Here is a 26,366-nt window from a genome sequence, read left to right as displayed (position 1 = left end):
TCGCGCACGCGCCGCGGGTGCGTGCGCGCAACCCGGTCCGAAGCTCCGTGACCGCGGGACTTGCGGACCCAATTGCCGCTGGAGTCCCGCGATCGGTCCCCAGAGCTGAAGAAAGGGGAGAGCTGTGTGGAAACACAGCTTCCCCGTTCTTCACTGTGGCGCTGTCATCGATCGTGTGTTCCCTTTTATAGGGAAACACAATCGATGACATCACACCTACAGCCACACCCCCCTACAGTTAGAAACACAAATGAGGTCACACATAACCACAAGGGGGCGCCGAAGGGGTTAACTCCCAAACTGCAATTGTAATTTTCACAGTAAACAATGCATTTTTAATGCATTTTTTGCTGTGAAAATGACAATGGTCCCAAAAATGTGTCAAAATTGTCCAAAGTGTCCGCCATAATGTCGCAGTCACGAAAAAAATCGCTGATCGCCGCCATTAGTAGTAAAACATTTTTTTTTTATAAAAATGCAATAAAACTATCCCCTTTTTTGTAAACACTATAAATTTTGCGCAAATCAAACGATAAACGCTTATTGCAATTTTTTTTACCAAAAATAGGTAGAAGAATACGTATCGGCCTAAACTGAGGAAAAAAATAATGTTTTATATATTTTTGGGGGATATTTATTAAAGAAAAAAGTAAAAGTAAAAGTAAAAAATATTGAATTTTTTTCAAAATTGACCCGATTGTTTTTCTAAACATATACTTTTTGTTTATATTAGGCTCTTTCTTACTATGGCTCTGGATTGAGTGTCGGGATTTTTTGATCTATGGTTCCAATTTACTGACGGCGACGTGTGCTGTTTGGCTTTTACTTTCCCATTATGCTTTCACATTTTTTGATTTGTTCCAGTCTATTGTGGTAAGTTTTGTGCCAGAATTATACACTTTAATGTATGTGAACCTATACCGTCTTATATCAATTATTATATTCCTTTCCCCACAATTATGTGTACTGCATTGTATTGTTTAATCTGTACCTATACATATAGATTTACTAATTCCTGTTCCATCCTGTGTATTTTTCCTGTTCAAGCTCCTGAAGAAGCTCAATTTGAGCGAAACATGTAGAGCAACTTCTGCAACAGGTTCCTTTAACCACTTCCATACCAGGCACTTACGCACCTTCCCGCCCAAGCCAATTTTCAGCTTTCAGCACTGTTGCACTTTGAATGGCAATTGCGCGGTCATGCTACACTGTACCCAAACAAAATTGGCGTCCTTTTTCCCCCACAAATAGAGCTTTCTTTTGGTGGTATTTGATCACCTCTGCGATTCTTTTTTTGCGCAACAACTAAAAAAAGACTGAAAATGTTGAAAAAAAATTACGTTTTTATTTTTTTCTGTTAATTTTTTTGTAAATAAGTAAGTTTTCTCTTTCAATTACGGGCACTGATATGGCGGCACTGATGGGCACCGATGAGATGGCACTGATGGACATCGATGAGGTAGTACTGATGGGCACAGATGAGGTGGCACTGATGGGCACACATAGGTGGCACTGATGGGCACACATAGGTGGCACTGATGGGCACACATAGGTGGCACTGATGGGCACTCATGGGCGGCACTGGGCACTCATGGGCGCACAGATGGGCACTCATGGGCGGCACTTATGGGTGGCACTGATGGATACTTATGGGTGGCACAGATGGGCACTGATAGGTGGGCACTGGGCATGGATGGGCACTGTGGGGTGGCACTAATGGACACTGTGGGGTGGCACTGATGGACACTGGGGTGGCACTGATGGACACTGTGGGGCAGCACTGATTCTCATGTTGCCAGTCAGTGCCCATTTGTGGGCACTGATTGGCATCTTTTTTTTTTTTAAATGCTTTTTTTTTTTAAGACTTTTTTTTTTCCAGCCTTTTATTTTTTTGTTTGACCCAGCCTGGTGGTCCAGGGTGGGCTTCCCTGGTGGTCCAGTGTGGTGATCCGAGGGGGGGCTGTGCTGATAAACAATCAGCGCGAACCCCCCCTGTCAGGAGAGCCGCCGATCGGCTCTCCTTTACTCGCGTCTGTCAGACGCGAGTGAGGAAGAGCCATCAACGGCTCTTCCTGTTTACATCGTGAGCAGCCGTGATTGGACACGGCTGCTCACGTGGTAAAGAGTCTGCGCCGGAGGCTCTTTACCGAGATCGGAGATGCAGGGTGTCAGACTGACACCCCGCATCACCGATCGCCCCACGGGCGCGCGCGGCATGAAATCCTGCAGGACGTTCTGGAACGTCCAGTCAGGATTTCAAAACCACTTCCCGGACGTAAATTGGCTATAGGCCGGGCGGGAAGTGGTTAAGCTCATTGTTGGAGCTATAGCCTATATCTATCGGATGGTTTTTATATTGATTGTTTTCCAATAAATACATTTTTCTACTTTGTACATTATTTGTGTTATTGTATTTACTAGCACCGTTTAAAAGTCCCCAGGGTTTGTTACCCTTTCCCCATTTTGCATTTTGTATTCGTTATAGGGGATGAGGTGCTTTGATTTGAGGGTCTGTATTCCACAAACTGCTTGTACTATGTGATGATGTCATCCAAAGCCTCACCAGGATACGTTTTATACAAAAAAAATCCCACTAGATGGCGCTACACCATGTCACGGTGCCATACATGATGATGTATAAGGCAAAGAATAAAAAACCTATCGTGCAGCTATAAACCACTAGGAAACATGGAAATAACAGAATACAAAAAAGTACAGCGCACAGTGGTTAAATGAATAAAACTTTATAGTCTTTTAAAATGTGAAATGCGGACAGTAGAACATGAATTAATAAATTATTAACAATAGCAACAATGTTTATAATGAATATAAAACAGGTCTGATAATAGTCCATAATGCATCTACAGAAGCAAACAGATGGTAAAGTGATGGTAAGGTGGAAACTAAGGCACTGAGGGGAGATAGCAAAAATGCTTCCATACAGTAAGTGTGGAGAGATGTAAAAGTACCTTCACAGCCAATCACAAGACTCCATGCTGGCAGACGATTCAAATGGTGGCAGAAACTTGGGGGCTTCTGTAGGCAAAGTGGATGTCAGAACACATAGAGACAAGCCGTGACTGACATGTTTCGCGTCACAGACGCTTTTAGGACAAAGCGTCTGTGACGCGAAACATGTCAGTCACGGCTTGTCTCTATGTGTTCTGACATCCACTTTGCCTACAGAAGCCCCCAAGTGCTGTCTTCACTGCACTCTGACTTTCTGGGAGACCTCCAGTAATGTCTGTGTAGGACCTTCCTTCGTCCGGATTCTGGTCCTCCGATTGGTTGCAGACACCACGTGACCAGAGAAGGAGTGTGTCCGGACACCGCCTCCTTCTACTCTGCAACCCACTGACGATCCCGCCCCTCCATGCTTTGACTGACGCGGCGGCGTCTTTGGCTCCTTCCATCCGTTTGGGTACGTCTGACCCAGGTTCCCCCCGCTGCCCTCCATCGCAGCGGTGACGAGCTTCTCGCTTTTGCGGCGCTCGTTTTTACATCCGGGTGGCTTGGCCACACTGCTCCCTGCTCCAGAGCCTCCTTCCATCGACTGCCCCTGGCACTAATAGCTTTTCTGCCACCATTTGAATCGTCTGCCAGCATGGAGTCTTGTGATTGGCTGTGAACAGGGGCGTAACTAGAAATCACAGGGCCCCATAGCAAAATGTTGTATGGGGCCCCCCCCCCCCCAGAAAAAAAAATCACGCCCACCAAAATGCCCCACATCCTTTATTTGATATAATTATAACTAAAGAGGACCTGTCATGGCTCTATACGTGTATATAGAAGTATAATGAGGACCTGTCATGGCTCTATCCTAGTGATTAGGAACAGAGATCTCTCTCCTCCTCCAGTCAGTCCCACCCCCCCAGTTAGAAACACCTCCCAGGGAACACATTTAACCCCTTCCCTGACAGTGACATTTACACATTAATCAGTGCATTTTAATAGCACAGATCGCTGTATAAATGTGAATGGTCCCAAAAATGTGTCAAAAGTTTCTGACCTGTCCACCGCAATGTCGCAGTCTCACAAAAAAAAAAAACAGATCACTGCCATTACTAGTAAAAAAAAAAAATAATAATAATAAAAATGCTTGAAGTGCATATTTTCTATTATTACATTGTTATATAAAATAGTTCAACTCACCATATTGCAGAATCAGTAGGAGCCCCGAGCGTGTCACTTACCAACGTCACCTGCCTTCAGATGCGGATTGTCACTTGCCGCGTCACCAGATGCGGGTTGTCACCTGCCACACATTGCTACTTGCCACGATGTCACACATTGAGGATTGTCACTTGCCACACAATGCAGATTGTCACTTGCCACGATGCCACCTGTCACACATTGTCACTTGCCACAACGTCACCTGCCACACGTAGCAGATTGTCACTTGCCACATCACCTGCCACACATTGCGGATTGCCACTTGCTGTGTCCCGGAGTAAAGGCAGGCAGCAGAGAGATAATGTAATCTCTCTGCTGCCCGCACAGTGGGGACGGAACTGCAATGATGCAGATGATGTCATCTCTCTGCTCCCCCGCCCGCTGATTGGCAAGCAAGTCCACTCACCCGCTGACTGTTCTCCTGTTCTGCCAGCAAAGCCCAGGTGAATGGAGCGTGCTGGCAGAACAGGTGGAGCGGGCTGGCTGGCGGGTGGGCGTCAATTTGCCTCACAGTGGAGCGCGGAGCGGGCAGAACGGGTTGGCAACAATTTGTCTCACAGTGCAGCAGTGAGTGGAGCGGGCTGGCGGAAATCTGCCCCTCAGTGCAGGCAGGGCCGGTGCTAGGCAATTTGGCGCCCTAGGCAAGACCAGCTACGTGCGTCCCCCCCCCCCCCCAAAGAAAATGTCCCCCTGTGTCCATCATATGTAATGTGCACCAGTAAATTTAAGGGTGTGGGGTGGTATGAAGATTACAGGGGGTGGTAGGAAGATGACAGGGATGGGTGGTAGGGAGCTGACAGGGGTGGGTGGTAGGAGCTGACAAGGGTGGGTGACAGGAAGAAGACAGGGAGGATGGAGATGACAGGGGTGGGTGGTAGGAAGCTGACAGGGGTGGGTGGTAGGAAGCTGACAGGGAGGATGGAGATGACAGGGGTGGGTAGTAGGAAGCTGACAGGGGTGGGTAGTAGGAAGCTGACAGGGGTGGGTGGTAGGAAGCTGACAGGGAGGATGGAGATGACAGGGGTGGGTGGTAGGAAGCTGACAGGGAGGATGGAGATGACAGGGGTGGGTGGTAGGGAGGTGACAGGGAGGATGGAGATGACAGGGGTGGGTGGTAGGAAGATGACAGGGAGGATGGAGATGACAGGGGTGGGTGATAGGGAGGATGGAGATGACAAGGGTGGGTGGTAGGAAGCTGACAAGGAGGATGGAGATAACAGGGGTGGGTGGTAGGGAGGTGATGGGGAGGATGGAGATGACAGGGGTGGGTGGTAGGGAGGTGACGGGGAGGATGGAGATGACAGGGGTGGGTGGTAGGGAGGTGACGGGGAGAATGGAGATGACAGAGGTGGGTGGTAGGGAGGTGACAGGGAGGATGGAGATGACAGGGGTGGGTGGTAGGAAGATGACGGGGAGGAAGGAGATGACAGGGGTGGGTGGTAGGGAGGTGACGGGGAGGAAGGAGATGACAGGGGTGGGTGGTAGGAAGATGACAGGGAGGATGGAGATGACAGGGTTGGGTGGTAGGGAGGTGAGAGGGAGGATGGAGATGACAGGGTTGGGTGGTAGGGAGGTGAGAGGGAGGATGGAGATGACAGGGGTGGGTGGTAGGAAGATGACAGGGAGGATGGAGATGACAGGGGTGGGTGGTAGGGAGGATGGAGATGACAGGGGTGGGTGGTAGGAAGCTGACAAGGAGGATGGAGATAACAGGGGTGGGCGGTAGGGAGGTGACGGGGAGGATGGAGATGACAGGGGTGGGTGGTAGGAAGAAGACAGGGAGGATGGAGATGACAGGGGTGGGTGGTAGGAAGCTGACAAGGAGGATGGAGATGACAGGGGTGGGTGGTAGGGAGGTGACAGGGAGGATGGAGATGACAGGGGTGGGTGGTAGGGAGGTGACGGGGAGGATGGAGATGACAGGGGTGGGTGGTAGGGAGGTGACAGGGAGGATGGAGATGACAGGGGTGGGTGGTAGGGAGGTGACGGGGAGGATGGAGATGACAGGGGTGGGTGGTAGGAAGATGACAGGGAGGATGGAGGTGACAGGGGTGGGTGGTAGGGAGGTGACAGGGAGGATGGAGATGACAGGGGTGGGTGGTAGGGAGGTGACGGGGAGGATGGAGATGACAGGGGTGGGTGGTAGGGAGGTGACGGGGAGGATGGAGATGACAGGGGTGGGTGGTAGGAAGGTGACAGGGAGGATGGAGATGACAGGGGTGGGTGGTAGGAAGCTGACAAGGAGGATGGAGATGACAGGGGTGGGTGGTAGGGAGGTGACGGGGAGGATGGAGATGACAGTGGTGGGTGGTAGGGAGGTGACGGGGGGAAGGATGGAGATGACAGGGGGTGATAATATGTATGACAGGCCTCAAAAGTAGGATGGTGGGATCATCGTGCTCCTCGTCATCCCCCTGTTCCTGGCATCCCACTGGGATGCCAGGAACAGGGGGATGACAGAAAGCATGATGATGACAGGAGACAGTAGGTGGCATCACAGCATTAGGGCTGCGTGTAAGTTTATCACAAGCAGCTGGTATGCTGTCAGTGTCAGGCAGCGGACCATCATGCACAGTACCTCGCCGATGATCGCGCTGCTCTGGCAGGTGGCATCACAGTGGCAGGTCCGTCTTCTACACTATGGCCGGCGTCCATCGTGGAGGAGGTCAATGAGCTCCTCAGCATTACCCGCGCTATGCACATGGTACAGTTAGTAGGAGATTCGCAGAGCACGGGAGAAGGGGAGGAGCCAGGGGAGGAGCACACCACCTACTGACCAAACAACTGGATGATCGAGGTTGTGACAACCTCCCAGCGCCGCCTCCTCTTCCTCCGCAGGACTGCGCGGCGGCAAGGATCACAAACAATTATTTATGTCACACATAAATGCAGGGGGAGTGGAGCGGGCGGAACGACATGGTGGGGCTCTTCATCCTCACCGGGCCCCACTCAGCTGCGGGCCCCATAGCGCCCGCGTGGGTCGCTATGGCGGTAGTTCCGCCACTGGCTGTGAAGGTACTTTTACATCTCTCCACACTTACTGTATGGAAGCATTTTTGCTATCTCCCCTCAGTGCCTTAGTTTCCACCTTACCATCACTTTACCATCTGTTTGCTTCTGTAGATGCATTGTGGACTATTATCAGACCTGTTTTATATTCATTATAAACATTGTTGCTATTGTTAATAATTTATTAATTCATGTTCTACTGTCCGCATTTCACATTTTAAAAGACTATAAAGTTTTATTCATTTAACCACTGTGCGCTGTACTTTTTTGTATTCACCAGGATACGTGACTTCTTCATGGAAAATAAGTCATGGTGATGACTAAACGCATCAAGGGCGGAGCTACATGGTGAGTTTGGCTAGCCAGCGGCAGAGAATACACACAATGCGGCTGTCTGTGTAAGAGACTTTGGGCCAGATTCACGTAGCCCGGGTGCAGCGTAACGTAATCGATTTAGGTTACACCGCCGCAAATTTTCTGTCTAAGTGCCCGATCCACAAAGCACTTACCTGGAAATTTGCGGCGGTATATCCTAAATCCGTTCCGCGCAAGGCGGGCCAATTCAAATGGGGCGGGTACCATTTAAATTAGGCGCACTCCCGCGCCAGACGTACTGCGCATGCTCCCGACGCAAATTTCCCGACGTGCTTTGCGCAAAATTACGACGCGCCAACGTTTTGTGAATCGTGACGTAAAAAAAGACTTGCGCCGATCTTTGCGACGGCAAACTAACACTTGCGTCGACGTAACGACGGGAAAAAGTTTAGTGGATCGCCGTAACTGCTAATTTGCATACCCGACGCTGGTTTACGACGCAAACTCCCCCCAGCGGCGGCCGTGGTACTGCATCCTAAGATCCGACAGTGTAAAACTATTACACCTGCTGGATCTTAGGGATATCTATGCGTAACTGATTCTATGAATCAGTCGCATAGATAGAAACAGAGATACGACAGCGTATCAGTAGATACGCCTGCATATCCCTTTTGTGAATCTGGCCCTTTGTTCCTAGCACATGTATATACTGTTACTTGTGTATGACAGATGAACTTCCCTCATTTTGCTTTTATGTGAGTAGATCTAATGATTAATAAATGTGTGGTAATTTACACACCATGACTCATTTACAACTTATGCTTGGTATTATACAATTACATCATGGCTCACATACCATTAATGTAATCTGTGTACTGTTGATATCTTCTTTAATGCTCCCAATAAAAATATTTTTTGTGGAAAAAAAAATGTGTGGTATCTTTTACGAGATTACACTTCGTCTTTTATTGGCTGCCAGTCATCTGGAGATGACAGCAGACACACTAAAGGCCCGTACACACGATAGGATTTTGTGATGGTAGGCTGTTGTTGGAAAATATGACCATTTGTATACTCCAGTGCTGGGACAAGGCCATTTGGTGCCCAGGGCGAAGATGGCAAACTGCGCCCCCCCCCCCCCGGTTTTTACATGACCCTCCCCCCCACAGTATTTCCCCCTTTACATATCACCCCACACACAGTATAGTCCCTTTACATATCCCCCACACAGTATTGCCCCCTTTACACAACCCCTCCAAACAGCATTGCCCCCATTCCCTCGCTTCCCATCTTTCACAGTTCCATATATTTTCCTCCCTTCACTCTCCTCCCTTTCACAGAGCGTAGAGCAGGCGGCTGGACAATCCTAAACTGAAGGCACAGCAGCACTGGGCAAGGCACGGGAGCTGCCAGGTTGACTTTTCATATTGGTGAACTGGTGATTGGCTGCCAGGACGGCCTCCTAGCAGCCAATCACCTCCCGATTAACGTGACAGGCAGCTACCACTCTCCCCGCAGTGCTGGTCCCGCCTCCCGCTCCTTTCTACTCTGCTTATGACAGCGGAGGAGGCTGGGGACAAAAGCGGCGATTTAATGGCACAATTGCAGCGGTCCAGAAAGAGCAGCAGCTTGGGTCGGACGCGGGCCGCCATTTAGTGATGCCCAGTATAGGATAAAAAACTCTTATGCCTGCTAACAACCCGCCCCCTCTCACACTCCGCCCAGGGCACCTCCCCTCCTGCCCACCCCTTGTACCGGCTCTGGTATGCTCCATCGGACAATTGTTGTCGGATTTTCCGTCAACAAATGTTGGATAGCATGCTTTAAAAATTTCCGACAATAAAAGTGTGTTGACGGATTATCCGATCGTGTGTACAGAAGTCCTTCGGACAAAGTACAAACATGCATGCTCAGAAGCAATGCTCACCATAACATAACATTAGCAGAAGTTGCCCAAAGGGTGGCGCTAAAGAGCTGAAAAAACATGTCATTTCGTGTTTGACCAACAATTATTTGCTGTTTGTATGCAATACAAGTTCATGGCCAACGCCCTTTGGACAAAAGTCAGAGGCTTTGTCCACAGAAAATCCGATCGTGTGTACCAGGCTTAAGAGGAGCCAGCAGCCAGGGAGCTGAAGTCTGACTGAGATTTCACTGACTTGTTTGAGAGAGTTGGGTAGATTCAATTGATGAATATATTCCCATTCAGCAGTGTTCAGTGAATTTTAACCACTTCCCGACCTCCTCATGTACATATACGTCAGCAGAATGGCACAGACAGGCACATGTACGTACCTGTACGTCCTCTGCTAGACGTGGGTGGGGGGTCCGATCGGGACCCCCCCGGTACATGCGGAGGTCGGGTCCGCTCGGGGAGCGATCCGGGATGACGGCGCGGCTATTTGTTTTTAGCCGCTCCGTCGCGATCGCTCCCCGGAGCTGAAGAACGGGGAGAGCCGTGTGTAAACACGGCTTCCCCGTGCTTCACTGTGGCGGCGCATCGATCGGGTGATCCCCTTTATAGGGGAGATCCGATCGATGATGTCATTCCTACAGCCACACCCCCCTACACTAGTAAACACACACACAGTGTTCCCTAAATGTTACAGCGCCCCCTGTGTTTAACTCCCAAACTGCAACTGTCATTTTCACAATAAAGAATGCAATTTAAATGCATTTTTTGCTGTGAAAATGACAATGGTCCCAAAAATGTGTCAAAATTGTCCGAAGTGTCCGCCATAATGTCGCAGTCACGAAAAAAAAATCGCTGATCGCCGCCATTAGTAGATAAAAAAAATAAAAATGCAAAAAAACTATCCCCTATTTTGTAAACGCTATAAATTTTGCGCAAACCAACCGATAAACGATTATTGCGTTTTTTTTTACCAAAAATAGGCCATAAAACTATCCCCTATTTTGTAGATGCTACAAAATGAATGGGCTACCAATTCACCTGAATAGAAAAGGACTTGCAAAATTTTTTTTACAACTCCTGGGATGTATGGCCTAGGCCAGAAACCAGGAAGTAATTAAAGAAATGTATATTAACCACTTGCCAACTGCCGCAGACACACATATAAGTCTGCAGAATGGCACAGGCAGGCAAATGGGCATACAGGTACGTCTCTTTGAATTTGCCACCCTACGGGCACGCGCGCCCGCTGCGCGAGTGTGCCCGCGGGTCCCACAAACTCGATGTTTGTCGGTGGCCTGCGATCATGAGACAGAGAGGCAAAACAAGGGGGATGCCTATGTAAACAAGGCATTTCCCTTTTCTGCCTAGTGACATGACAGGGATCTACTGCTCCCTGTCATCAGGAGCAGTGATCACTGTCATGTCAGTGGTAGCCCAGCCCCCCACAATTAGCATTACTCCCTAGGACACACTTAACCCCTTGATCACCCCCTAGTGTTTAACCCCTTTCCTGCCAGTGTCATTTACACAGTAATCAGTAAATTTTTATAGCACCGATTGCTGTATAAATGACAACGGTCCCAAAATAGTATCAAAAGTGTCCGATGTGTCCGCCATAATGTTGCAGTCACAATAAAAATTGCAGATCGCCGCCATTACTAATAAAAAAATAATAATAATGCCATAAATCTAACCCCCTATTTTGTAGACGCTATAACTTTTGCGCAAACCAATGAATATACGCTTATTGCGATTTTTTTTTTTTTACTAAAAATATGTAGAAGAATACGTATCGGCCTGAGGAATTTTTTTTATATATATATATATATATATATATATATATATATTTTTGGGGGATATTTATTATAGCAAAAAGTAAAAAATATTGCATTTTTTTTTTTAAATTGTCGCTTTTTTGTTTATAGTGCAAAAACTAAAAACCGCAGAGGTGATCAAATACCACCAAAAGAAAGCTCTATTTGTTGGAAAAAAGGACGCCAATTATGTTTGGGAGCCACGTCGCACGGCCGCGCAAGTGTTAGTTAAAGTGACGCAGAGTCGAATCGCAAAAAGTGCTCTGGTCGGGAAGGGGGTAAATTCTACCGGGGCTGCAGTGGTTAAAAAAAAGAAGGTTAAAACAAGTCAATATAATATACCTTCCTATCGATTTAATATTGCTAGCTGCATAAGGATTAAAAATAGTCAATAATGATTACTAGTTTAGTTTAGTTCTACTTTAAACTTGAGGAATGTGTTTTAATGACAAGAATATCCAACACAGGACAAACAAAACAGCAGAGTCCTAATAGTTATATTACTTTTTAATTTAGTTATATTAAGTTTTTATTTACAAAGATATTTTACAAAATAATAAAAAAGTAAATAAAATGAAATAAATTCATGTCTCTTCTTTTTTTTTTGTGGTGTTCGGATCCTTCACACATATACATCTTCTTCCAGTAGTACAGTCCAGGCTAACAAAGTTGTATTCAGTGTTATAGATGTAACAAAGGCCAGGATTACTGCATGAAGCCAAAGATACAAAGAGACTGTTATATTACCTGTTCTGTTAAAGCTCTAGGAACAAAAACTGTCATTTAATTACATAAATTCTTCAATTGCCACAAAAGCTCTTTGTGGGCACCACATGACTATACAAGCCTAGATATTATATTGTAAAAGCCTAGATGTTATATTGTAAAAGAAGAAATGACACTACTGTGCTGTATGTAGTCTGTTCAGTGGGAGGGGCCTGACAGGCTCCACCCACTTCAGGCTGCCTGCAGAGAACCACAGGAAGGGGCAGAGACCAGACCAGTCACCCTGCATGTGGAGAGAGAGAACAGCAGCAACCGGTCTTTATTGCAGGAAACGAATGAGCAGAACGATAGTGAACATAATGATTATGACATGCATTGCATTATACAGTTCCACCCCAGCAGAGCTCTTAATTTCTTCAATATCACTATTTATGTTACAACAATAAAAATATTAACACTTTCTGCCAAATTGTGCATTGTGCATGCTTATTCACATACTACACTTTCATAGGTTCCACCTGGGATATTGAAACTGGTCAGACATGTGACAAAAGAGGAGGAGCAGAGAAAAGGACATCCTCTGAGGAGCAGAAAGGAGGGGAGTGTTCCGACAACCCTCCTCCGATGCTACATCCTGCTGATCTGTCTGTGCTGATGTCAAGCGTCTCTTAAATAACGATGGGGCCGTGGCAATCGGATTACGTCATCTGGAGGCCGGCCCCCTTGAGACATCACGGACCCATCATACCCCCAGGCGGTGATGTCACAAGGGGGCGGGGCCTCCATATGACAGACAAATGGCCCCACCCCCTTCATTATCTAAGAAATGCAGGACATCTGCGCGGACAGATCAGCGGGGACGCAGCATTGGAGGAGGGACATCGGCGGGAGTGGCGGCAGAGGAAGAACACCGGACGAAGAAGACAGAAGAGAGAAGAAGAAGCAGGGGGAGAAGGAGAAGGCCGGAGGATGAAGATGTGGTAGAAGATGGGGGAAGACCGGAGGAAGAATCAGAGAAGAAGAAGATATCTTTAATAAAAGACTTGTCAAAAACTGTCTACTGTATTGTTTAACAATTAACACTACACTAGTTTTTGTTGGTGAATGGGTAGGGGTACAATGTACCCCATACTCATTCACATATAATGGGGGCCGGCATCTGGGGGCCCCCTTGTTAAAGGGGGCTTCCAGATTCTGATAAGCCCCTGCCCGCAGACCCCGACAACCACCGGGCAAGGGTTGTCGGGAAGAGGCCCTTGACCCCATCAACTTTAAGGCCCTTGTCTCCATCAACATGGGGGCAAGGTGCTTTGGGGTGGGGGGGCGCAAAGCCCCCCCTGCCCCAAAGCACCCATCCCCCAATGTTGAGGGCATGCGGCCTGGTATGGTTCGGGGGGGCGCTCTCTCATCCCCGACCTTTCCTGACCTGCCGTGCTGCATGCTCGGATAAGGGTCTGGTATGGATTTTGGGGGGGACCCCACACCATTTTTTTTATGGGTCCCCTCCGAATCCATACTAGACCCAAGGGCCTGGGGGGGACCCCACACAGTTTTTTTTTTCAAGATTTGCACCCCCACCCCAAAGCACCTTGCCCCCATGTTGATGGGGACAAGGGCCTCTTCCCGACAACCCTTGCCCGGTGGTTTTCAGGGTCTGCAGGAGGGGGACTTATCGGAATCTGAAAGCCCCCTTAAGCACCCAGATCCCGGGCCCCCCCATGTGAATGAGTATGGGGTACCCTGTACCCCTACCTATTCACTTAAAAAAAAGTAGTGTAGTGTTAAAAAATACAGTAGACAGTTTTTGTCAAGTCTTTTATTAAAAATCTTCTTCTTCTCCACTTCTTCCTCCATCTTCTCCCGCATCTTCGTCCTCCGGTCTTCTCCTTCTCCCCCTGCTTCTTCCGCTCTTCTTCTCTCTTCTTTGTCAGGTGTTCTTCTTCTTCTGCCACCTCTGCCGCCGCTCCCACAGACAACCCTCCTCCGTTGCTGCGTCCTGCTGATCTGTCTGCGCCGATGTCCTGCATTTCTTAAATAACGATGGGGCATGGCAATCGGATTACGTCATCCGTAGGCCATGCCTCCTTGTGTCATCACTGCCCAGGCAAGATGGGCCCGTGATGTCACAAGAAGGCATGGCCTCCGGGTGACCTAATCCGATTGCCACGCCCCCGTCGTTATTTAAGAAATGCAGGACATCTGTGCTGACAGATCAGCGGGAGACAGCACCGAAGGAGGGTCGTCGGCGGGAGCGGTGGCAGAGGAAGAGGAACACCGGACAAAGAAGACAGAAGAGCAGAAAAAGAAGCAAGGGGAGAAGACTGGAGGATGAAGATGCAGGAGAAGATGGAGGAAGACCGGAGGAAGCGGAGAAGAAGAAGATTTTTAATAAAAGACTTGTCAAAAACTGTCTACTGTATTTTTTAACACTACACTACTTTTTTTAAGTGAATGGGTAGGAGTACAATGTACCCCATACTCATTCACATAGGGGGGGCCGGGATCTGGGGGCCCCCCTTGTTAAAGGGGGCTTCCAGAATCCAATAAGCCCCCGCACGCAAACCCAGACAACCACCGGACAAGGGTTGTCGGGAAGAGGCCCTTGTCTCCGTCAACATGGGGGCAAGGTGCACCCATCCCTCCAATGTTGAGGGCATGCGGCCTGGTATGGTTCAGGAGGGGGGCGCTCGCTTGTCCCCTCCCTTCCTTGACCTGCATGCTCGGATAAGGATCTGGTATGGATTTTGGGGGACCCCCCACACAAATTTTAAAAAAAATGGCGTGGGGTCCCCCAAAATCCATACCAGATTCTTATCCGAGCATGCAACTCTGAATCCATACTAGATCCAAGGACCCCACGCTGTTTTTTTTCTTGTTTTTTTTTGGCTGGCAATTCTTTTTTTTTTACATTCAGCGGGAAGCCCGCTGACAACTGATGACTCAACGGTTGTTAAGGATGCGGCGGACAGCTTCTCAGCCCCCTCCTTCGTGGCAAATTGTGGTAAAAATGTGTGTCGAAAAACGCGGCAAGCACTGCATAAACGCTCAAAAGCAACATGCATAGATGTGATTTTAACATGGGTTCCTATGGAACACGTTCACATCAATGCATTTTTGTGCCTCTGTGTTATTGGAAAGGGTCGGGGACTTTTTTTAATGCAAAATTTTGCTTTTTTGGTTCAAAAGAATTCTATAGAGAAGCTGCAGAAAAGCATGTAGTGTGTTTTTACCATGTTTTTGTATGTGATTTGCATTTTTTAATCTGCTCAACAACAAAGTTGCCAAAAATAAAGCATAGAAAATGCAAATTGTGGCAAAAATGCACTTAAATCATACGTTCAAAAACACAAAAAGCATGAAGGACACTCCACCCAATGGTGTTTGAAGAGGGAGTGGAGAAGTGTATTGTATATTAGCTCCCATGTTTGTTCTACTGGTAGGCTGGATTCACACCTATGCATTTTTAGTGCTTTTTGCATATTGCAGATTTTCACTACAGTTCATTTGTTAAATGGTTTCCTATGGTACACGTTCTGTAGTGCAAATCTGCAAAATGCAAAAATCACTAAAAATGCATAGGTGTGAATCCAGCCGTAGGGGTTAGGAGTGTGATCAGATTGCAGCTGAAAAAAAACAGGTCTTCATAAAACATAAAAATTATAGATCTGAAGCTGGATTCACACCTAGGCATTTTTTGTGCTTTTTGCAGATTTGCACTGCAGTTCATTTAACAAGGTTTTCTATGGAACACGTTCTGTAGTACAAATCTGCAAAATGCAAAAAGAACTAAAAATCCAAAGGTGTGAATCCAGCCTAAGTCCTATTTACATTCTGAAAATCTCTTTGCGATTTTCACAGTCCCCGACAGCCTTTGTGTGTTCCAGTTCCTCCTATTACAATTCTCACTGAAGTCCATTTCTCAGTCCAGGGATGATGTGAACTCCTCAAAATGAGCACAGCAGGTGTACAGACCTGGGAACTCAGCACAGGGATGGTGGGGACACATAATAATGGGCACAGCGGGTATGCAGACCCAGTAACTCAGCACAGAGATGGTGGGAACCCCTTATAATGGGCACATGAGGTGTGTAGACCAGGGGACTCAACACAGGGATGGTAGGAACCATCTATATTGGCCACAGCAGGAATGCAGACCCAGAAAATTGGCACAGGGATGCTGGGAACCCCTCATAATGGGCACAGCAGGTGTTCAAAACTGGGAACTCAGTGTAGGGATCCTACTGATAGAGTCCCTGACAGACAAAGGGGGCTGCAGGGATGGTGGGAACCCCACAGAATTCGCACATCAGGTTTGCAGACCCAGGAACTCAGCACAGGGATGGTGGGAACCCCTCAATATGGGCACAGCCTGTATACTGTCCTGGGAACTCAGCACAGGGATGGTGGGAACCCCTCAATATGGGCACAGCCTGTATACTGTCCTGGGAACTCAGCACAGGGATGGTGAGAACTCCTCATAATGGACATACGTAGTAGGTATATAGACCTAGAAACTCAGTACAGAGTTGGTGAAAACCCTTCATAATTGGCCCAGTAGGTGTGTAGACCAGGGGACTCAACATAGGGATGGTGGGAACCACCTATAATGGCAACAGCAGGTATGAAGACCCAGGAAGTTGGTGCAGGAAAGGTGGAAACCTGTCATAATGGGCACAGCAGGTGTACAGATCTGGGAACTCTGTGCAGGGATATTACTAATGGAGTCCCTGACAGATAAAGGAGGCTGTCAAGGGGGTTTAACTCCCCAAGATCCACCAAATACAGAAATATCAGTATTGGGTGGGTTTACCTTTTAAAAATCCACATGCATTATAGAAACGTGTGTATTATTTGTTAGAATGGTATTATATAAACGTGTGTATTATTTGTTGGAATGGTATTATATAAACGTGTGTATTATTTGTTGGAATGGTATTATAGAAACGTGTGTATTATTTGTTGGAATGGTATTATAGAAACGTGTGTATTATTTGTTGGAATGGTATTATAGAAACGTGTGTATTATTTGTTAGAACGGTATTATAAATTACCTGTCGTCACCTTTCTTGGCCCAAAAATCTTCCCCCTCTGGAATACAGGGGCCAACAGCCTGGAAAAACATTAAAATATATTAATGACAATTAATTAATTTAGTTTGGTGACATCAAAGATATAGCAGAGCACAATTTTTTTTCTTTCTGAAATGTTCTCATATGTTTTAGCCTTAACCTGGCTGGCGGTATTCCCGAGTCTGGCTCGGGGTGAGATTTTTGTGCTGCGATCGGTAACCCCGAGTCAGACTCGGGCTCGCCTCGCAGCAGCCACAGGCACAAGTTACTTACCTTGTCCCTGGATCCTGCGATGCCTCCCCGATGTGTGAGCGAGCGGCGTCCTCGCTCGATTCACACAGTGTCCCTGTGTGCCGCCGATCTCCGTTCCCTGCGACGTTACGACGCACAGGGGAGCGGAGAATGGTGCCAAATTCAAAAAAGTAAATAAACATATTACATACAGTATACTGTAATCTTATAGATTACAGTACTGTATGTAAAAAATACACCCCCCTTGTCCCTAGTGGTCTGCCCAGTGCCCTACATTTTATATAATAAAAACTGTTCTTTCTCCCTGCAAACTGTAGATTGTCCAAAGCAACCAAAAGTGTCCCTTTATGTCAAAAGTGATTTTTAGACCAGCTAGAAAACAGCGATAATAAATTATAATCACTTGCAGAATTGTGCGATAGCGATTTGTGGGGAAATTCGTCATAAAAAAATAAAAGTAATGACAGCGACAATTCTGCAACTGAGCAAATTTCAGTGATTTTGATTTGACTACATTATTGAATAATTTTTATTATAATTATATTATTAGTTGTTATAATTATTTATAGTTATTTATTATATTATAATTTATGATTTTGTTTTTCAAACTTTTTCATACCCGGAATGTCTACTAGACTCTTGTTTGGTCAGATTTAAGTGAGTTATTCCTAAGAATTACAGGCCTACAGTATAAAATGCCAAATTTCCATGCAAAATAATTGTACCACTTTCAGCACCTAAAATCTGAAATAATCATACCGCCAGTTCACACCATAGAAATGCAGTCTGGATGCACTCCAGATGCTTTTTTGCATGCAAATTTTTGATGAATTTTTGATGCATTCCAGTAAACCACCCCCCCCCCCCCTGTTTTTTCTTAAACCTAAAACATGTGTGTTCCAGTGCATCTTTGATGTGTTTTACAGTACAAGAAAAATGCACTTCCCAGACACATCACATGGTGGAGATAAAATATATCTGTTGAATATGTTGAATATATAATAGTAAAGTCATTCTGAAATAAAGCCCTGTAAATATATAGTTAATATATATATATATATATATATATATATATATATATATATATATATATATATATATATATATATATATATATATATATATCATTATAAATTTTAGGTAGGATGTGATGGTTTATTGATGATTTATAGTGGAAGTGATGATTAAGGGTCAGTTCACACCACATGCAGTCCAGTGCGTTTTTTTTCTGCATCAAAAACACATGTAAAGTACATTATATGGTTTTCAATGCCATAGTTTACACCTGATTAGAGCAGTGGGCTCTAATAGGCTTCCAAATTGGTAAATAGCGGCGCTATACCGTCGGAATTGCCGCGGGATTCAGCCGCTAGCGGTGCGGTATTAACCCCCGCTATCGGCCGATAAAGGGTTAATACCGCCCGCAATGCGCCTCTGCAGAGGCACATTGCGGGCGGTATTACCATGGTTTCCCATTGTTTTAAATGGGAAGGAGCGTATACATACCGCTCCTCTCACCGCTCCAAAGATGCTGCTTGCAGAAGATTTTTTTCTCTCCTGCCAGCGCATCGCCTTAGTGTGAAAGCCCTCAGGCTTTCACATTGAGAAGGCTGGGCAGGAGTTTTTCAGGCGGTATAGCAGCGCTATTTTTAGCGCTGTACCGCCTGAAAAACTCCTCAGCGTGAAAGGGGCCTTAGAGAAGCAAATAAATCGCTTCCCTAACACTGACCCGCCTCTCAGCCAGGGGGGCACACTGGCAGCATTTGATGGGACACACTGGCGACAATTGATGGGACACACTGGCAGAATTTGATGGGACACACTAGCGACAATTGTTGGGGCACACTGTCCGCAATTGATGGGGCACACTGGCGGCAATTGATGGGGCACACTGGCGGCAATTGATGGGGCACACTGGCGGCAATGGATGGGGCACACTGGCGGCAATGGATGGGGCACACTGGCGGCAATGGATGGGGCACACTGGCGGCAATGGATGGGGCACACTGGTGGCAATTCATGGGGCACACTGGTGGCAATTCATGGGGCACACTGGCGGCAATTCATGGGGCACACTGGCGGCAATTGATGGGGCACACTGGCGGCAATTGACGGGGCACACAGGCGGCAATGGTTGGGGCACACTGGCGGTAATGGATGGGGCACACTGGCGGCAATGGATGGGGCACACTGGCAGCAATGGATTGGGCACACTGGTGGCAATTGATTGGGCACAGTAGATGCGTTTGATGGCACAGTGGCGACAATTTATGGGTACAGTGGCTGCGTTTGATAGGCACAGTGGCTGCGCTTGATGTTTTTTTTTTTTTCAGTTTGTTTGCGCACCCCCAAACATTTTGAGCACCAGCCGCCACTGAGTCCATGTATAAAGATTATAGCAATGTGATAGGTTGTGTAACCATAAAATGTCCATCCACACATGGCGGCCTCCACAAGGGGATTAGAAGCAAAATCCAGCAGGCGCTCCAGAGTATAAAAGAGAAGAGAGGCGCCTCTAAGCGTAGCAATACAGTATGTTGCCAAATGTTGTACCTTCATTAAATGGAACCATATTGCTACACTTAGAGGCACCTCTCTTCTATTCTATTAATCTCAGTTGTGACATGACGCTACTCTTATATCAAGACATCGCTTGTATATCAAGTCAAAATGTATTTAAAAAAAAAATAGCTTGTCTTGTAAAACGCACTCAAACCAAGTTACTCTCAAACCAAGGTTTTACTGTATTATATTGGCAAATGCAGATGGCCAACCAGCAAAAATCTGATACTCTAATACGAGAGTCAACCAACCGAAAAGCATCAAAAATGTCACTGATGGTTCCATATTGGGGATATATAGACACTGCTGGGTCCACTTTGGACATATAAGCATCTGTATATGCGTTGTTTATCCTTAACCTTATGTTAAAACATCCATAAAGTGACTTACTGTATTATACATTTGTGTGTTTTTCCAAGGTATTACATTTAAATACTGGTCTTGTGATGGAAGTGGGTAGATTAATCGGCTGTGGTCTAGAGGAGGCAATCTATAAGTATTAAGCTATTTGTGTGATTCATTTGTGTGATTCAGGCTGGGTTCACACAGGTGTGATCATAGATATTACATTTGTGATTTTCACTGCATTGCTGTGCACATCACATGATATGTCTGTGCGATGTGAATTCCTTTTTTTGGTCCACACTGGAATCGAATCGCATGGCACATTTGTTAAAACTGCTTACCCATTGATAATGTCTATCCTGTCACTTTCAGCCCCCGGTTTAATAAGCAGTTGCAGCATGCCAGTATGGAATGTCTTACCTTAAGATCCTTTTCTTGGAGGAGTCTGCCATTGCCTATTTCGCAGTAACTCTGACTGTCATTGAAGATCTTTGACTTGTCATTAATGAACACCAGATCACAGTTGGTGTGGTCACCGTCCCCATAACCTACAGTACAAGAAATGGTGTCATGTGTGCAAAGGTGACACAACTAATCAGAGGACAACCGTGCCTCATTCTTATGCATAATGAGAGATTGTTTTTTAATTTATGCTTTATTATGTTTGGGACAAAAAAATAAGAATGTGTACTATATAATAATAAATGTAAAAAGAAAGAGACAGTGACAATATCTCTTTGGATTCTATATATATGTACAGTATCAGACTTATGTACAGGACACTAATGGGTAGATTCAGGTAGGGGCGCCTAAAAATAGGTCGGCGTAGCCTAGCGTGTTTACACTACGCCGCCTTAAGTAAGAGAGGAAAGTACATGATTCAGAAAGCACTTACCTCCTTACTTAGAGCGGCGTAGTGTAAACACGGCGGGCGTAAGGGCGCTTAATTCAAATGGGTTGGGGGGGGCATGTTTAATGCTAATGATGCTTGACCTCACGTTTTTTGACGTTTTTTCTTACTGCTTTCTTACTTAGCCGGGCGCCTACACTTCCCAGGGCGCATTGCGGCTAAGTACGCCGTACGGGCCTATTGATTTTGACGCGGACGTAAACGACGTAACTCCCGATTCGCGGACGACTTACGCAAACGACGTAAAAATTTCGAACCTTGCGGCGGGAACGGCGGCCATACTTTAACATTGTTATTCCACCTCATAGGTGGAATAACTTTAGGCCGCCTAAGGCCTTACGGAAACAACGTAAATCGACTGCGGCGGGCTCGCGTACGTTCGGGAATCGGCGTAAAAGCTCATTTACATAATCTACGCCGGCCGCAATGGAAGCGCCACCTAGTGGCCATCCGAAAAGTTGCAAGCTAAGATAGAACGGCGCAAGCCGTCCTATCTTAGCTTTGTTTAAGCGTATCTCTGTTTGAGCATATGCTTAACCACTTCCCGACCTCCTCATGTACATTTACGTCGGCAGAATGGCACGGACAGGCACATCAACGTACCTGTACGTGCCTGCCTAGACGTGGGTGGGGGGTCCGATCGGGACCCCCCCCCCCCGGTACATGCGGAGGTCGGGTCCGCTCGGGGAGCGATCCGGGACGACGGCGCGGCTATTTGTTTATAGCCGCTCCGTCGCGATCGCTCCCCGGAGCTGAAGAACGGGGAGAGCCGTGTGTAAACACGGCTTCCCCGTGCTTCACTGTGGCGGCACATCGATTGAGTGATCCCTTTTATTAGGGAGACTCGATCGATGATGTCAGTCCTACAGCCACACCCCCCTACACTAGTAAACACATACACAGTGATCCCTAAATGTTACAGCGCCCCCTGTGTTTAACTCCCAAACTGCAACTGTCATTTTCACAATAAACAATGCAATTTAAATGCATTTTTTGCTGTGAAAATGACAATGGTCCCAAAAATGTGTCAAAATTGTCCGAAGTGTCCGCCATAATGTCGTAGTTACGAAAAAAAAAACGCTGATCGCCGCCATTACTAGTAAAAAAAAAAAAAAAAAAAATGCAAAAAAAACTATCCCCTATTTTGTAAACGCTATAAATTTTGCGCAAACCAACCGATAAACGATTATTGCGATTTTTTTTACCAAAAATAGGTAGAAGAATACGTATCGGCCTAAACTGAGGAAAAAAAATTGTTATATATGTTTTTGGGGGATATTTATCACAGCAAAAAGTAAAAAAATATTGCATTTTTTTCAAAATTGTCGCTCTATTTTTGTTTATAGCACAAAAAATAAAAACCGCCGAGGTGATCAAATACCACCAAAAGAAAGCTCTATTTGTGGGGAAAAAAGGACGCCAATTTTGTTTGGGAGCCACATCGCACGACCGCGCAATTGTCTGTTAAAGCGACGCAGTCCCGAACTGTAAAAACCCCTTGGGTCTTTAGCCAGCATATTGGTCCGGGGCTTAAGTGGTTAAACAAACACCGGAGTAGATTCAGAGTTAGGTCGGCTTATCTACTGATAAGCCGGCCTAACTCTTTGTGAATCTACCTATAAGTTTATAAAAAGAATTGCTGTGTGAATATCTCAGCATTCGCACAGCTGTCACAAAGAATTCCTGTAATGTGTCCTATGACAGCAAGCACCATCCAGTGGCCATAATGGCATATTTTCCTGAAATGCCTCAGTCAGGAAAATCCCGCATTATGGTCACTAGATGGCACTGACAATCATAGGAAATAAACATATTAGACATAATACAGGGATTATTTGTGACAGAGAGAGTTTTTTTTAATAAATAGACCCCTTGAAGTAACTCTACCTTTGTACCCAGTTTTAATCAGCCACTACCCAGTCTGTATATAAAGCAGAGACTTACTAGTTGTGGTTGTGGAGGTCACGCCGGTTCCTGGAATTTCAGATTGCAACACCTACACATGAGAGAGAAGAAAGACTGTTAGGCGCCATGTTAGGCAACATATAGAAATTCTAATTTATTCCTTCCGTATTATATAAATAGAAAATTAGCAAATTTGCAATCTTATGCCCCCGTACACACGATCGGAAATTCCAACAAGAAAAACGTGAATTTTTCTGACCGAATGTTGGCTCAAACTTGTGTTGCATACACATGCTCACACAAATCTTGTCTGAAATTCCGTCAAGAACACGGTGACGTACAATAAGTACGACGAGCCGAGATCAATGAAGTTCAATAGGCAGTTCGGGTCTTCTGCTTGATTCTGAGCATGCGTGTTTTTTTTTGCACATCGGAATTGCATACAGACGAGCAGAATTTCCATTTGGATTTTTTTCCGTCTGAAAAATAGAAAACATGCTCTCAATCTTTTGTTTCCCCGAGCCTTTCCGAGGCTCTCCGGCGCCCCCCCACCTCTGGCCACATGCGGTATTGCATGCCATAGAAGTCAATGCAGAACTAATTATCTTTGTTTCCATTGACTTCTGTGGGCAAACTCGCTTTGATATGCGAGTGCTTTGGATTACGAGCATTCTCCAGGAATGGATTAAGCTTGTAATCCAAGGTTCCACAGCAGCTGGAGTTCCACTCCCTGACGACCCCTGGACTGTGCTCTTTCATTCCTCCTAAGATTCTCCTAAATCATACAAACGCTCCATTATTCCCCACCTATTGAACGCTGCCAAGTCCCTGATCCCTGCACTCTGGAGAAAGTCACAAATCCCTACTATTAAGTCCTGGTTACAGGCACTTTTACTATGGAAGACCTCACCTCCGTACTCCGTAATACCTTCAAGCCCACTCGGCATTATGCAGTCATCATGGACTGCAATTAGAGTCCACCCTGTTTGAATAGTCATATTCCTGCTCTGGCTCTTGTTAGTATTGATACTTGTGTATTTTTTTTTCTTTTTGGCGTTTGTACCCACTGTAACACCCGTTTCTAATCGATAAATAAAATAGTCATAAATTGGGTTCAATGCACCTAGTCTACCCCCGGCACTTCCCCCTCTCCCACCCCCTCTCTTTTTGCTCTCTCCTTTCTTTTTTCTACCTCCATTTTCTCTTCTACTTTTTAGATAAATTTACACTTACCTCATTGTTGTATGAACCCCTATATTGGGTATACATTATTTTATTTCAAGTTTTTCTGTAACACTGTACAATTGATTATACCAATAAAAAAATCAATAGAACAAATTAACATTACTTCACTTACCCTGGAATCCAGCCCCCCTTCTCCATTTGCTGCGGCTCCACCTTTGTCTAAGGAAGAAAATAAAGTGCAATTTATAGCCGTGATATCTTGGGGCTCATTCACACTATGGTATTCTGAACCCTGCACTCTGTACTCTGCACTCTGTACGTAGTGCACCCCTGAACTCTGCAATCTGTACATAGAGCACCCCTGAACTCTGCACATAGAGCACCCCTGAACTCTGCACTCTGTACGTAGTGCACCCCTGAACTCTGCACTCTGTACATAGCGCACCCCTGAACTCTGCACTCTGTACGTAGTGCACCCCTGAACTCTGCACTCTGTACGTAGTGCACCCCTGAACTCTGCACTCTGTACGTAGCGCACCCCTGACCCCTGCACTCTGTACGTTGTGCCCCCCTGAACTCTGCACTCTGTACGTAGTGCACCCCTGAACTCTGCACATAGAGCACCCCTGAACTCTGCACTCTGTACGTAGTGCACCCCTGAACTCTGCACTCTGTACGTAGTGCACCCCTGAACTCTGCACTCTGTACGTAGCGCAACCCTGAATTCTGCACTCTGTACATAGCGCAACCCTGAATTCTGCACTCTGTACATAGCGCAACCCTGAATTCTGCACTCTGTACGTAGAGCACCCCTGAACTCTGCACTCTGTACGTAGAGCACCCCTGAACTCTGCACTCTGTAAGTAGAGCACCCCTGAACTCTGTACATAACGCACCCCTGACCTCTGTATGTGGCGCACCCTGAACTCTGCACTCTGTACATAGCGCACCCCTGACCTCTGCACTCTGTACATAGTGCACCCCTGAACTCTGCACTCTGTATGTAGTGCACCCCTGACCTCTGTACCTATCGCAGCCCTGACCTCTGCACTTTCTATGTTGTGCCCCCCTGAACTCTGCACTCTGAACGTAGCGCACCCCTGAACTGTGCACTCTGTACGTAGCGCACCCCTGAACTCTGCACGTAGCGCACCCTTGAACTCTGCACTCTGTACATAGCACACACCAGAGCTTTGCACTCTGTAAGTAGCACACCCCTGAACTCTGCACATAGCACACACCTGAGCTCTGCACTCTGTATGTAGTGCACCCCTGAACTCTGCACTCTGTACATAGCGCACCCCTGAACTCTGTACATAGCACACACCTGAGCTCTGCACTCTGTATGTAGCGTACCCCTGAATTCTGCACTCTGTACATAGTGCACCCCTGAACTCTGCACATAACGCACTCCAGGTATTTATTACCCCTTAAGATCCTCCCACTGTTAGTAGAATTTGGCCACACCCATCATTCAATGCGGTTCGGTGGGGGGTGTGATTGAGTTCCTGCACCTATTCTCTGAGAGGAAAAGCCCTCCATATATTTATATAGTGTTACAGATACAATCAGCCTATTGAGGACAACCATAATGCTGATGCAGCTCACAATGAAATCGAGTTAGACACCCCTGCTCTAGTTATTCTGGGAACTATTGTCATCTAAAAAGAAAGTGAGGGAATATCTAAAATTTTGAATTGAGACAAGCCGGCACCCCATGTTCTGGGACACAAGGATATGATTTCAAGTCTGGTGCAGCTGTGCATGGTAGCCAATCAGCTTCCAACTTCGGATTTTTAATTAACCTTTGACAAAATAGAAACTGAAAGCTGATTGGTTTCTGTGCAGTGGTTCACCAGATTCTGCACTCTCCAGTTTTAGTAAATCAGCCCAGTCACTGGACTGGAGCTCAAGCACAGCTTTTTACCGGTAAAAGAGGGCAGTTTCCAAAAATCCACAACATTGTGACATGGCAGGAATTTATTAATGCAGTAACAAAGGTTACTGTCTATTTTAACGGAGCATGCAAGTATTTTGTTTTTAATTTTTTTTCCAAACTGGTTTAAAATCTTTCCCCCCCCCCCCCCCCCCCCTTCTTTATCACTTAATTAACAATCATAAGCTAGTTTTAGTAAAGCTTATGAATGGAGAGGGGAGGTTGCAGTGAGGAACAGATATGGTTTGGA

At 46.3% G+C, this 26,366-nt stretch overlaps 1 protein-coding gene and 1 long non-coding RNA gene across 2 annotated transcripts in view; one reads left to right on the top strand and one right to left on the bottom strand.

Annotated features, from left to right (window-relative positions):
• The first annotated feature begins 737 nt into the window (after window positions 1–737).
• On the top strand, window positions 738–11,377 carry LOC120936108. The gene is made up of 3 exons (XR_005748587.1): window positions 738–873; window positions 7,463–7,530; window positions 11,338–11,377. It is a non-coding gene; the product is annotated as an uncharacterized LOC120936108 (long non-coding RNA).
• A 264-nt stretch (window positions 11,378–11,641) lies between these two features.
• Window positions 11,642–26,366, bottom strand: part of LOC120936107 — a 39,951-nt gene continuing 25,226 nt past the window's right edge. The window contains exons 5-9 of the mRNA XM_040348224.1: window positions 24,353–24,399; window positions 23,035–23,086; window positions 20,601–20,728; window positions 17,004–17,062; window positions 11,642–11,934 (exon numbers count right to left, since the gene is read on the bottom strand). Of these exons, the coding sequence (XP_040204158.1) occupies window positions 11,811–11,934; window positions 17,004–17,062; window positions 20,601–20,728; window positions 23,035–23,086; window positions 24,353–24,399 (410 nt within the window). The 3' untranslated portion in view covers window positions 11,642–11,810. The remainder of the gene's footprint in view (window positions 11,935–17,003; window positions 17,063–20,600; window positions 20,729–23,034; window positions 23,087–24,352; window positions 24,400–26,366) is intronic.

Source organism: Rana temporaria, chromosome 4 (assembly GCF_905171775.1).
Source record: "Rana temporaria chromosome 4, aRanTem1.1, whole genome shotgun sequence".
NCBI classification, from domain to species: Eukaryota; Metazoa; Chordata; class Amphibia; order Anura; family Ranidae; genus Rana; species Rana temporaria.
Note: the sequence above shows the minus strand (reverse complement) of the source record. Positions and strands in the feature narration are given on the sequence as shown.